The sequence below is a fragment of the Bufo bufo genome, chromosome 3 (genome assembly GCF_905171765.1).
Source record: "Bufo bufo chromosome 3, aBufBuf1.1, whole genome shotgun sequence".
Classification (NCBI taxonomy): domain Eukaryota; kingdom Metazoa; phylum Chordata; class Amphibia; order Anura; family Bufonidae; genus Bufo; species Bufo bufo.
Window position 1 is genome coordinate 94,818,669 of NC_053391.1, and position 14,373 is coordinate 94,833,041.

Consider the following 14,373-nt stretch of genomic DNA (forward strand, 5'->3'; position numbering starts at 1 on the left):
GTTGAAATGATGCTGCACTCCGAAGTCAATTTTGCCATGGTCTTTCAGAGGGATTGAAAGATGCATTTGCCTTTCATGAGAGACCTACCTCCTTGGATTCTGCTATGTCTCAGGCCGTTCGTATTGACAGGCGTCTTAGAGAGAGAGGAGAGATCTCTCCTTCCTGTCATACTCAGTCCCGGGACAGTGCAGCGGTCTCTTTCTGTGCGCAGGGGTCTCAGTCGCTGTCAGACCCTTCTGAGCAGGAGCCCATGCAGCTGGGGTTGATTGCCTCTGACAATAGAAGATTCAGCCCGCATGGGAGGGTTTGTTTTTGTTGTGGAGGTATAAATCATTTGGCAAATGTTTGTCCCTCTAGGAGATTCAGGCAGTCTTCTGGGAGTAATAAAGAAACAAAAAGGAAAAAATCTTTTAAAAATGTTCCGTCTGTTACTATTGGCAGGGTTGAGGCGGAAATTGAAGGTTTTCCGTTTGCTTGTAGTTCCCGTTTTGTCCTGCCTGCTAGGGTGGCGCTAGAGAGCAAGAGCATTTTTTGTGAGATTTTTGTGGATAGTGGAGCAGCTGTCAATCTCATTGATAATCAATTTGCAATAACTCATGGTTTCCAGGTATGCACTTTGGGAAAGGATATTCCTGTTTTTGCTATTGATTCCGCTCCACTTTCTCAGAAATCATTAAAGGGCATAGTTCACAATATCCGTTTAATTGTGAGTGATGCTCATGTTGAGGATGTGTCATGTTTCGTCCTTAGCGGTTTGCCTACTCCTCTAGTGTTGGGGCTACCCTGGCTCACTAAACATAACCCCACCATTGATTGGCAAGCGAGGCAAATAAATGGTTGGAGTGACTTTTGCAGAGAGAATTGCCTCATGACATCTGTTTCTGAGGTTTCTACTAAGACTGTACTACCTTTCCTCTCTGAATTTTCGGATGTCTTCTCTGAGAGTGGAGTTCAGGATTTGCCTCCGCACAGGGAGTACGATTGCCCTATTAATCTCATCCCAGGCGCCAAGCTGCCTAAATCTCGTTTATACAATCTTTCCCAACCTGAGAGGGTCGCTATGCGTGCTTATATCTCTGAGAGTCTGAGAAAAGGACACATACGACCCTCGAAGTCACCTGTTGCCGCTGGGTTTTTCTTTGTTAAGAAAAAAGATGGTTCTTTAAGACCTTGTCTGGATTTCAGGGAGCTGAACAGTATCACTATTCGTGACCCTTATCCGCTTCCTCTGATCCCGGACCTGTTTAACCAGGTTGTTGGGGCTAAAGTCTTTTCCAAATTAGACCTAAGAGGGGCATACAACCTGGTCAGGGTCAGAGAAGGAGACGAATGGAAGACGGCTTTCAATACCCCTGAGGGCCATTTTGAGAATTTGGTTATGCCTTTTGGTTTGATGAATGCCCTAGCCGTTTTTCAGCATTTCGTCAACAGTATTTTTTATCATTTAATGGGAAAATTTGTATTAGTGTATTTGGATGACATTTTGATTTTTTCTCCTGATTTCAAGACTCATAAGGAACATTTACGTCAGGTCTTACTCATCCTGCGGGAGAATAAATTATACGCGAAACTGGAAAAATGTGTGTTTGCGGTTACAGAAATTCAATTTCTGGGGTTTCTTCTCTCCGCTTCTGGTTTTCGCATGGACCCCGAGAAGGTCCGCGCTGTGCTTGAGTGGGAGCTTCCTGAGAATCAGAAGGCGCTGATGCGTTTTTTGGGCTTTGCCAATTATTACAGGAAATTTATTTTGAATTATTCCTCTGTTGTTAAACCACTCACTGATATGACCAGAAAGGGGGTAGATTTTTCTTCCTGGTCGGTAGAGGCGCGTAAGGCCTTTTCTAATATCAAGGAGAGTTTTGCTTCCGCTCCCATCCTGGTACAACCTGATATTTCGTTACCCTTCATAGTTGAGGTTGATGCTTCTGAGGTAGGGGTGGGTGCGGTCTTGTCTCAGGGTTCCTCTCCTGCCAAATGGCAACCATGTGCCTTTTTCTCGAAGAAACTCTCCTCCGCAGAGAGAAATTATGATGTGGGAGATAGGGAATTGTTGGCCATCAAGTTGGCTTTTGAGGAATGGCGCCATTGGCTAGAGGGAGCCAGACACCCTATTACCGTGTTTACTGACCATAAAAATCTGGCCTACTTGGAGTCAGCCAAGCGTCTGAACCCGAGACAGGCCAGATGGTCTTTGTTCTTTTCAAGGTTTAATTTTGTTGTCACGTTCCGCCCTGGGGTTAAGAATGTGAAGGCAGATGCCCTGTCACGTTGTTTTCCGGGAGGTGGGAATTTTGAAGACCCTGGTCTCATTTTGGCTGAAGGTGTGGTGGTCTCTGCTCTTTTTCCTGAATTGGAGGCAGAGGTGCAGGCAGCCCAGTCAGAGGCTCCCGATCTTTGTCCTCCTGGGAGGTTGTTTGTGCCTCTCGCTTTGAGACACAAGATTTTTAAGGAACACCACGATACGGTCCTTGCTGGGCACCCGGGGGCAAGAGCCACACTGGATCTCATCGCTCAGAGATTCTGGTGGCCTGCGCTTCGTAAGTCGGTTGAGGGTTTTGTGGCAGCTTGCGAGACTTACGCTCGTGCCAAAGTCCCTCATTCACGGCCATCAGGTCCTCTCCTTCCCTTACCCATTCCTTCCCGTCCTTGGACACATCTGTCCATGGACTTCATAACGGACTTGCCTCGTTCCTCGGGGAAGACTGTGATTCTGGTGGTGGTGGACCGTTTTAGCAAAATGGTGCATTTCATCTCTTTTCCTGGTTTGCCCAATGCTAAGACGCTGGCGCAGGCATTTATTGACCACATTGTCAAATTGCATGGTATTCCTTCAGACATAGTCTCTGATAGGGGCAAGCAGTTTGTTTCCAGATTCTGGAAGGCTTTCTGTTCTCGCTTGGGGGTTCGGTTGTCATTCTCTTCTGCTTTCCACCCACAGTCGAATGGCCAGACAGAGCGCGTCAATCAGAATCTGGAGACATATCTGCGCTGTTTTGTGGCGGAGAATCAGGAGGATTGGTGTTCTTTTTTGTCCCTTGCTGAGTTTGCTTTAAATAACCGTCGTCAGGAGTCCTCTGATAAGTCACCATTTTTTGGTGCATATGGGTTTCATCCGCAGTTTGGGACTTTCTCGGGAGAGGGGTCTTCTGGTTTACCTGATGAGGACAGATTCTCCTCGTCTTTGTCATCTATTTGGCAAAAGATTCAGGATAATCTAAAGAGCATGAGTGAGAGATATAAGCGTGTGGCAGATAAGAGACGTGTGCCTGGTCCGGACCTGAATGTTGGTGATCTGGTGTGGTTGTCTACCAAGAATATCAAATTGAAGGTTCCCTCCTGGAAGTTGGGTCCTAGGTTTATTGGGCCTTACAAGATCCTGTCTGTCATCAATCCTGTTGCCTACCGTCTTGATCTTCCTCAGACTTGGAAGATCCATAATGTTTTTCATAAGTCCTTATTGAAACCTTATGTTCAACCTATTGTACCCTCGCCTTTGCCTCCTCCTCCGATTATGGTTGATGGAAATCTTGAATTTCAGGTCTCTAGGATTGTGGATTCTCGTCTTGTCCGCGGTTCCCTCCAGTACCTCGTTCATTGGGAGGGTTATGGTCCTGAGGAGAGGATGTGGGTCCCAGTGACGGACATTAAGGCCACTCGTCTCATCAGGGCTTTCCACAGGTCCCATCCTGAGAAGGTGGGCCCTGAGTGTCCGGAGTCCACTCGTAGAGGGAGGGGTACTGTCACAACCAGACAGTTGAGAAGCTCTGACAGGAGCTTTCCAGATCCTCCTCCTTGAGTTTCTTTGTTTTGGTTAAATTCCTCATCTCGTTAGTCTATCTCAGCTGTCATGCAGTTGGACTGATTGCTTCCCTTTAAGTTCCTCCCCATGATGCATTAGGTTGCGGCTTATACAGCTTCCTGGAGTGTGTGTGCTTGCTGTTTCTATTTCCCAGTCCTCTGCAAGATAAGTGCTGTTCCTTTATTTGTGATTTTCTGTCTGCTGGATTTTCAGGTGACCCTGACTCCCTCCGTGTCTAGTGTAGGGAGCCGGTGGTCGTGTTCCCTCACTATTGTAGGGTCTTCAGGTATTAGATAGCCGAGGTACGTGGATATGCGCCCATCCACCTTTGGGGTGTTCGCATAGGCTGAGCAATTAGGGAGAGTGGCAGGTCTCATGTAGGGGTCTCCCTTTTGTTCCTTAGTTGTGGATCCAGTGAGTCATTATTGTATTGCATTGTCTTGTTTCCTGTACACCATCCGTGACAACTCTACATTGATCCTTTTGTATAGACGGGGTGTGTCTATATCAGTTGGGGCACCCACTCCATATGCAATAGTAGGGTGAGCCACTACAAACCAAAACCAACATATTCAAGTGATTGTTAGTTACCTTTATTATTCTTTATGTGATTTGTCTGTTTTATATATTTAATCACACTTAGTAAATATTTTTAGCACTTAGTTTGTGTGAGCCTATTTATTCCAAAATCTTCAAATTCACATTAAAACAATATAGTATATACACATGTTATGATTGTCAATAATTACCTGTACTGTTAGCAAAAATGAAGTACAGTTTTCATATGCAATGAAGAGTTTTTTTCCGCTAGAGGTTGGATTGTGGAGAATAATTCGTTTCTGCTCCATGAAGACATCCAGCTCCATTTTGTAATCAAGAAATGATTTGTTTAGTTCTGGAAGTAGAATCATAGGTGTGTATTTACCAGGTCATACTGCAAACTCAGTTTCTTTACATATTGACATTATGGGGGTCATTTATTATACTGAAATACATCTAAATTAGCCGTATTTCAGGTGTAGATGGCGGCACAATGGTTAGTTGCTCGGAGGCTGTCTTACATTTAGAACTGGCGCTGGATGCGCCGAAGTTATGGAGAGGCCAGCGCCTCTTCATAACTTTGGGGGATCCACCACCAGCTATAGGGCTTTATTAAGACCGGCGTCTAAAACACCGGTCTTAATAAATGTGCCCCTATAAATTATATTAATACAGCAATGTACCGTACCATTAAAGGGGTTGTGTCACTTCAGCAAATAGCATTTATTATGTAGAAGAAGTTAGTACAAGGCACTTACTAATCAGTTGTTATTATCCATATTGCCTCCTTTGCTGGCTGGATTTATTTTTCCATCACATTATACACTTCTCGTTTCCATGGTTACGACCACCCTGCAATCCAGCAGTGGTGGTCGTGCTTGCACACTATAGGAAAAAGTGCCAGCCTCTCTGGTGGCCGGGACCGTGGGAGCGCACATAGACCAGCGTTTTTTCCTACTGAAAAATGAATCCAGCCAACAAAGGAAGCAATATGGATAATAACTAGGGATGAGCGAACTACTGTATAGTTCGGGTTCGTACCGAATTTTGGGGTGTCCGTGACACGGACTCGAACCCGAACATTTTTCGTTTAAGTCCGTGTTCGGGTTCGGTGTTCGGCGCTTTCTTGGCGCTTTTTGAAAGGCTGCAAAGCAGCCAATCAACAAGCGTCATACTACTTGCCCCACAAGGCCATCACAGCCATGCCTACTATTGGCATGGCTGTGATTGGCCAGTGCAGCATGTGACCCAGCCTCTATATAAGCTTGGGTCACGTAGCGCTGCACGTCACTCTGCTGATACAAGTGTAGGGAGAGGTTGCAGCTGCGACGTTAGGGCGAGATTAGGCAGATTAACTCCTCCAAAAGACTTCATTCAGTGATCGATCTACAGCTGTGGATCATTGAACTGCTGCTATTCAATTGCTCACTGTTTTTAGGCTGCCCAGAGCGTTTTTCAGTCACTTTTTTCTGGGGTGATCGGCGGCCATTTTGTGGCTTGTGGTGCGCCAGCACAAGCTGCCACTAAGTACATTTAACCATCAATAGTGTGGTTATTTTTTGCTATATCCTACATCAGGGTCAAGCTGTCATCAAGTGCATTTAACCATCAATAGTGTGGTTATTTTTTGGCCATATACTACATCAGGGGCAGGTTGAGCCTGTCACCAAGTGCATTTAACCATCAATAGTGTGGTTATTTTTTGGCTATATCCAATATAAGGGTCAAGCTGTCATCAAGTGCATTTAACCATCAATAGTTCGGTTATTTTTTGGCCATATACTACATCAGGGGCAAGTTGAGCCTGTCACCAAGTGCATTTAATCATCAATAGTGTGGTTATTTTTTGGCTATATCCTACATCAGGGTCAAGCTGTCATCAAGTGCATTTAACCATCAATAGTGTGGTTATTTTTTGGCCATATACTACATCAGGGGCAAGCTGTCATCAAGTGCATTTAACCATCAATAGTGTGGTTATTTTTTGGCCATATACTACATCAGGGGCAAGTTGAGCCTGTCACCCAGCGCCTAAAAAATAGGCCTCACATTTATATTCATCCAAATCTGTCATTACTGCTTTAGCTGGTCAAGTTATTTAGTGTCCGTCAAAGCACAGTTTTTGTTCTGGGTTGAAATACAATTCCCAATTTTGCAATTCTCTAAATTTGTGGTTTCTGCTGTATCAGGCCTACTTTAAATCTATCCCTAAAAGGGTATATTAGATTCAAGGTGCTGATAGGGTAATTCTCAAGAACTTCACACACACGCTACAGTGCAGATCCAAGTCTAATTCTGTGATTAAACGTATACCTGTCACCCAGCGCCTAAATAATAGGCCTCAAATTTATATTCAGCTAAATCTGTCATTACTGGTGTGCCTGTATTAGTGTAATACGGTACCTAAATAGATAGCCAGATAGTGTTAGGTGTCTGTAAAAAAAGGCCTGAATTTGAATTCAATACATTGGCCCGAATAATATTTTTCTTATTGTGGTGAACAGTAACAATGAGGAAAACATCTAGTAAGGGACGCGGACATGGTCGTGGTGGTGTTAGTGGACCCTCTGGTGCTGGGAGAGGACGTGGCCGTTCTGCCACAGCCACACGTCCTAGTGTACCAACTACCTCAGGTCCCAGTAGCCGCCAGAATTTACAGGGATATTTGGTGGGGCCCAATGCCGTTCTAAGGATGGTAAGGCCTGAGCAGGTACAGGCATTAGTCAATTGGGTGGCCGACAGTGCATCCAGCACGTTCACATTATCTCCCACCCAGTCTTCTGCAGAAAGCGCACAGATGGAGCATGAAAACCAAGCCCATCAGTCTGTCACATCACCCCCATGCATATCAGGGAAACTGTCTGAGCCTCAAGTTATGCAGCAGTCTTTCCCCTATGCTGTTTGAAGACTCTGCTGGCAGGGTTTCCCAAGGGCATCCACCTAGCCCTTCCCCAGGGGTGGAAGAGATAGAATGCACTAACGCACAACCACTTATGTTTCCTGATGATGAGGACATGGGAATACCACCTCAGCACGTCTCTGATGATGACGAAACACAGGTGCCAACTGCTGCGTCTTTCTGCAGTGTGCAGACTGAACAGGAGGTCAGGGATCAAGACTGGGTGGAAGACGATTCAGGGGACGATGAGGTCCTAGACCCCACATGGAATGAAGGTCGTGCCACTGACTTTCACAGTTCAGAGGAAGAGGCAGTGGTGAGACCGAGCCAACAGCGTAGCAAAAGACAAAGAGGGAGCAGTGGGCAAAATCAGAACACCCGCCGCCAAGAGACTCCGCCTGCTACTGACCGCCGCCATCTGGGACCGAGCACCCCAAAGGCAGCTTCAAGGAGTTCCCTGGCATGGCACTTCTTCAAACAATGTGCTGACGACAAGACCCGAGTGGTTTGCACGCTGTGCCATCAGAGCCTGAAGCGAGGCATTAACGTTCTGAACCTTAGCACAACCTGCATGACCAGGCACCTGCATGCAAAGCATGAACTGCAGTGGAGTAAACACCTTAAAAACAAGGAAGTCACTCAGGCTCCCCCTGCTACCTCTTCTGCTGCTGACGCCTCGGCCTCTTCTGCTGCTGCCACCGCCTCAGCCTCTTCCTCCGCCTCTGGAGGAACGTTGGCACCTGCCGCCCAGCAAACATGGGATGTACCACCAACACCACCACCTGCGTCACCAAGCATCTCAACCATGTCACACGGCAGCGTTCAGCTCTCCATCTCACAAACATTTGAGAGAAAGCGTAAATTCCCACCTAGCCACCCTCGATCCCTGGCCCTGAATGCCAGCATTTCTAAACTACTGGCCTATGAAATGCTGTCATTTAGGCTGGTGGACAAAGACAGCTTCAAACAGCTCATGTCGCTTGCTGTCCCACAGTATGTTGTTCCCAGCCGGCACTACTTCTCCAAGAGAGCCATGCCTTCCCTGCACAACCAAGTATCCGATAAAATCAAGTGTGCACTGCGCAACGCCATCTGTGGCAAGGTCCACCTAACCACAGATACGTGGACCAGTAAGCACGGCCAGGGACGCTATATCTCCCTAACTGCACACTGGGTAAATGTAGTGGCGGCTGGGCCCCAGTCGGAGAGCTGTTTGGCGCACGTCCTTCCGCCGCCAAGGATCGCAGGGCAACATTCTTTGCCTCCTGTCTCCTCCTCCTCCTACTCAGCTTCCTCCTCCTCTTCTTCCACCTGCTCATCCAGTCAGCCACACACCTTCACCACCAACTTCAGCACAGCCTGGGGTAAACGTCAGCAGGCCGTTCTGAAACTCATATGTTTGGGGGACAGGCCCCACACCGCACAGGAGTTGTGGGGGGGTATAGAACAACAGACCGACAAGTGGTTGCTGCCGGTGAGCCTCAAGCCCGGCCTGGTGGTGTGCGATAATGGGCGAAATCTCGTTGCAGCTCTGGGACTAGCTGGTTTGACGCACATCCCTTGCCTGGCGCATGTGCTGAATTTGGTGGTGCAGAAGTTTATTCACAACTACCCCGACATGGCAGGCCGTCTGTTCGTGCTTCCGGCGTTCACATCCTGCCGCTGCTCGCCTGTCTGCGCTACAGCGTAACTTCGGCCTTCCCGCTCACCGCCTCATATGCGACGTGCCCACCAGGTGGAACTCCACCTTGCACATGCTGGACAGACTGTGCAAGCAGCAGCAGGCCATAGTGGAGTTTCAGCTGCAGCACGCACGGGTCAGTCGCACTGCGGAACAGCACCACTTCACCACCAGTGACTGGGCCTCCATGCGAGACCTGTGTGCCCTGTTGTGCTGTTTCGAGTACTCCACCAACATGGCCAGTGGCGATGACGCCGTTATCAGCGTTACAATACCACTTCTATGTCTCCTTGAGAAAATACTTAGGGCGATGATGGAAGAGGAGGTGGCCCAGGAGGAGAAGGAGGAAGAGGGGTCATTTTTAGCACTTTCAGGCCAGTCTCTTCGAAGTGACTCAGAGGGAGGTTTTTTGCAACAGCAGAGGCCAGGTACAAATGTGGCCAGACAAGGCCCACTACTGGAGGACGAGGAGGACGAGGATGAGGTGGAGGAGGATGAGGATGAAGCATGTTCACAGCGGGCTGGCACCCAACGCAGCTCGAGCCCATCACTGGTGCGTGGCTGGGGGGAAACGCAGGACGATGACGATACGCCTCCGACAGAGGACAGCTTGTCCTTACCTCTGGGCAGCCTGGCACACATGAGCGACTACATGCTGCAGTGCCTGCGCAACGACAGCAGAGTTGCCCACATTTTAACGTGTGCGGACTACTGGGTTGCCACCCTGCTGGATCCACGGTACAAAGACAATGTGCCCACCTTACTTCATGCACTGGAGCGTGATAGTAAGATGTGCGAGTACAAGCGCACGTTGGTAGACGCGCTACTGAGAGCATTCCCAAATGTCACAGGGGAACAAGTGGAAGCCCAAGGCGAAGGCAGAGGAGGAGCAAGAGGTCGCCAACGCAGCTGTGTCACGGCCAGCTCCTCTGAGGGCAGGGTTAGCATGGCAGAGATGTGGAAAAGTTTTGTCACCACGCCACAGCTAACTGCACCACCACCTGATACGGAACGTGTTAGCAGGAGGCAACATTTCAATAACATGGTGGAACAGTACCTGTGCACACCCCTCCACGTACTGACTGATGGTTTGGCCCCATTCAACTTCTGGGTCTCCAAATTGTCCACGTGGCCAGAGCTAGCCTTTTATGCCTTTGAGGTGCTGGCCTGCCCGGCGGCCAGCGTTTTGTCTGAACGTGTATTCAGCACGGCAGGGGGTGTCATTACAGACAAACGCAGCCGCCTGTCTACAGCCAATGTGGACAAGCTGACGTTCATAAAAATGATCCCGAACCCAAACATTTCCGGGAAGTTCGGCCGAACTTCTCGAACCCGAACATCCAGGTGTTCGCTCAACTCTAATAATAACAATACATTAGTAAGGGCCTATTAATTTCCTCTACATAATAAACGCTATTTGCTGAAGTGACACAACTCTTTTAAGGGAAGGCTAATAATGTTGGTAGATTGTGCAGTAGCTGTGTCAGTCACATACTTACCAACATTTTTGTTAGTAAATTCAGGGCATTTACTGTCTCCTGATAGATAGATAGATAGATAGATAGATAGATAGATAGATAGATAGATAGATAGATAGATAGATAGATAGATAAATAGATAGATAGTCCAATAGACCACGGGTGCAAGATCCTCCAAACCGCAGGCTCAGCAGTTAATGAAGATAATATGTATCCAAAAAATGAGGCAGCACTCCAATAGATAAAGTGAAAAAGGTGGACCCTTTATTGACCCCTCTGCAACGTTTTAACCGCTAAATGCAGTCTTTTTCAAGCAGGATAAAGACTGCATTGAGCGGTTGAAACATTGCAGAGGGGTCAATAAAGGATCCACCTTTTTCGCTTTATCTATTGGAGTGCTGCCTCATTTTTTGTATATATATACACTGCTCAAAAAAATAAAGGGAACACTTAAACAACACAATGTAACTCCAAGTCAATCACACTTCTGTAAAATCAAACTGTCCACTTAGGAAGCAACACTGAGTGACAATCAATTTCACATGCTGTTGTGCAAATGGGATAGACAACAGGTGGAAATTATAGGCAATTAGCAAGACACCCCCAATAAAGGAGTGGTTCTGCAGGTGGTGACCACAGACCACTTCTCAGTTTCTATGCTTCCTAGCTGATGTTTTGGTCACTTTTGAATTCTGGCGGTGCTTTCACTCTAGTGGTAGCATGAGACGGAGTCTACAACCCACACAAGTGGTTTAGGTAGTGCAGTTTATCCAGGATGGCACATCAATGCGAGCTGTGGCAAGAAGGTTTGCTGTGTCTGTCAGCGTAGTGTCCAGAGCATGGAGGCGCTACCAGGAGACAGGCCAGTACATCAGGAGATGTGGAGGAGGCCGTAGGAGGGCAACAACCCAGCAGCAGGACCGCTACCTCTGCCTTTGTGCAAGGAGGAACAGGAGGAGCACTGCCAGAGCCCTGCAAAATGACCTCCAGCAGGCCACAAATGTGCATGTGTCTGCTCAAACGGTCAGAAACAGACTCCATAAGGGGGATATGAGGGCCCGACGTCCACAGGTGGGGGTTGTGCTTACAGCCCAACACCGTGCAGGATGTTTGGCATTTGCCAGAGAACACCAAGATTGGCAAATTCGCCACTGGTGCCCTGTGCTCTTCACAGATGAAAGCAGGTTCACACTGAGCACATGTGACAGACGTGACAGAGTTTGGAGACGCCGTGGAGAACATTCTGCTGCCTCCAACATCCTCAAGCATGACCGGTTTGGCATTGGGTCATTAATGGTGTGGGGTGGCATTTCTTTGGAGGGCCGCACAGCCCTCCATGTGCTCGCCAGAGGTAGCCTGACTGCCATTAGGTACCGAGATGAGATCCTCAGACCCCTTGTGAGACCATATGCTGGTGCGGTTGGCCCTGGGTTCCTCCTAATGGAAGACAATGCTAGACCTCATGTGGCTGGAGTGTGTCAGCAGTTCCTGCAAGACGAAGGCATTGATGCTATGGACTGGTCCGCCCGTTCCCCAGACCTGAATCCAATTGAGCACATCTGGGACAGCATGTCTCGCTCTATCCACCAACGTCACGTTGCACCACAGACTGTCCAGGAGTTGGCAGATGCTTTAGTCCAGGTCTGGGTGGAGATCCCTCAGGAGACCGTCCGCCACCTCATCAGGAGCATGCACAGGCGTTGTAGGGAGGTCATACAGGCACGTGGAGGCCACACACACTACTGAGCCTCATTTTGACTTGTTTTAAGGACATTACATCAAAGTTGGATCAGCCTGTAGTGTGTTTTTCCACTTTAATTTTGAGTGTGACTCCAAATCCAGACCTCCATGGGTTGAAAAATTTGATTTCCATTTTTTTATTTTTGTGTGATTTTGTTGTCAGCACATTCAACTATGTAAAGAACAAAGTATTTCAGAACAATATTTAATTAACTCAGATCTAGGATGTGTTATTTTTGTGTTACCTTTATTTTTTTGAGCAGTGTATATATATATATATATATATATATATATATATAAAAGAAGAAATAAAATGGCAGTACTCTTACAAAATATTAGTGAAAAGAAAAACACTTTATTCACCCATGTGGTCTCTATGAATGAGCTGAATATTTGTTTTCACAACTTTTTTATGAGAGTGCTGCAATTTTTTTTTATATATATATATATATATATATATATATATATAATTTTTATAATAAAATATAATTTACACTATTCAGTTTATGCATATGTAAATATTTCCTTCAGCAGGTACTCATGTGCCAGGGCCACCTATAGACACATGCCTACAATGTATTTATCAGATGAAATGTTTGCTCACCTGTCTGGTTGAAAGGTGTCACGATAAAGCACAGATTTGCCGTTACATTTTTGATGACTTGAGTCACAGGGATTTTATTAGGCTCAAAGTTCAGAATAGCCCTTATTTTAACCACTGGACAAGACCTATAGAGAAACAGATGAAGTTTTGAGTGTCAGGCAGATGACTTGCGCTATACTTTTGCACTGTTTTTAAACCTTTTTGGATTCCCTGTATGTCAGTGGCTGGATCTATATGTAAAACCATGTGCATGTACTGGTGTCAATGGGAAACTTTTTTTTATGTAAGCAGGCATTGGGGGTGCATACATTTGTCACTTTTACACACATACACTGCATTCAAAAAGTCTTCAGACCCTTTCACTTTTTCACATTATGTTGTGCTACAATAAAAAATAAGTTTTGCCCCATCATTCTGCACTCAATACTCCATAATGAGAAAATGGAAAAAAAAGGTTTTAGCTAAATTTTGATAATTTATTGAAAAGGATAAAATAAAATTTCACATGAACAGATGTATTCAGACCCTTTGCTATGACACTTGAAATTTAGCTCTGGGGGCCTCACATTTCTCTTGATCATCTTTGAGATGTTTCTACACCATGACTGGAGTCCACCTGTGGTAATTTCAGTTGATAAGACATAATTTGGAAAGACACAACCCTGTTCATATAAGGTCTCACAGCTGACAATGCAGAGCAAAAACAAAGCCATGAGAAGAACTGAACTGCCCGTAGAGCTTAGAGATAGGATTCTGTGGAGGCACAGGACTGGAGAAGGGTACAAAAACATTTCTGCTGTACTGTAAGTTTACAAGAGCACAGTAACCTCCATAATTCTTAACCACTTGCCGCCACGCTAACGCCGAAAGGCGTCATTGCGGCGGCTCCCCCAGGCTACGCTAACGCCGATTGGCGTCATCTCGCGTGAGCCGAGATTTCCTGTGAACGCGCGCACACAGGCGCGCCCGCTCACAGGAACGGAAGGTAAGAGAGTTGATCTCCAGCCTGCCAGCGGCGATCGTTCGCTGGCAGGCTGGAGATGTGTTTTTTTTAACCCCTAGCTGTTTTGATAACAGCGTCTAATATACCTGCTACCTGGTCCTCTGCTGGTCCCCTTTGTTTGGATCGACCACCAGAAGACACAGGTAGCTCAGTAAAGTAGCACCAAGCACCACTACACTACACTACACCCCCCCCGTCACTTATTAACCCCTTATTAGCCCCTGATCACCCCTGATCACCCCATATAGACTCCCTGATCACCCCCCTGTCATTGATTACCCCCCTGTCATTGATCACACCCCTGTAAAGCTCCATTCAGATGTCCGCATGATTTTTACGGATCCACTGATAGATGGATCGGATCCGCAAAACGCATACGGACGTCTGAATGGAGCCTTACAGGGGCGTGATCAATGACTGTGGTGATCACCCCATATAGACTCCCTGATCACCCCCCTGTCATTGATTACCCCCCTGTCATTGATCAACCCCCTGTAAAGCTCCATTCAGATGTCCGCATGATTTTTACGGATCCACTGATAGATGGATCGGATCCGCAAAACGCATACGGACGTCTGAATGGAGCCTTACAGGGGCGTGATCAATGACTGTGGTGATCACCCCATAT

General features: G+C 46.9%; 1 protein-coding gene across 2 annotated transcripts in view; it reads right to left on the reverse strand.

Moving 5' to 3' along the window:
* Positions 1–14,373, reverse strand: part of ITGAE (integrin subunit alpha E) — a 137,953-nt gene that overhangs the window by 43,142 nt on the left and 80,438 nt on the right. For both annotated transcript variants that reach the window (XR_005777447.1, XM_040423354.1), the window contains exons 18-19: positions 12,743–12,867; positions 4,550–4,695 (exon numbers count right to left, since the gene is read on the reverse strand). Coding sequence is in view for 1 of the 2 variants with exons in the window: in XM_040423354.1 (XP_040279288.1) it covers positions 4,550–4,695; positions 12,743–12,867 (271 nt within the window). In the remaining variant the exon portion in view is untranslated. The remainder of the gene's footprint in view (positions 1–4,549; positions 4,696–12,742; positions 12,868–14,373) is intronic.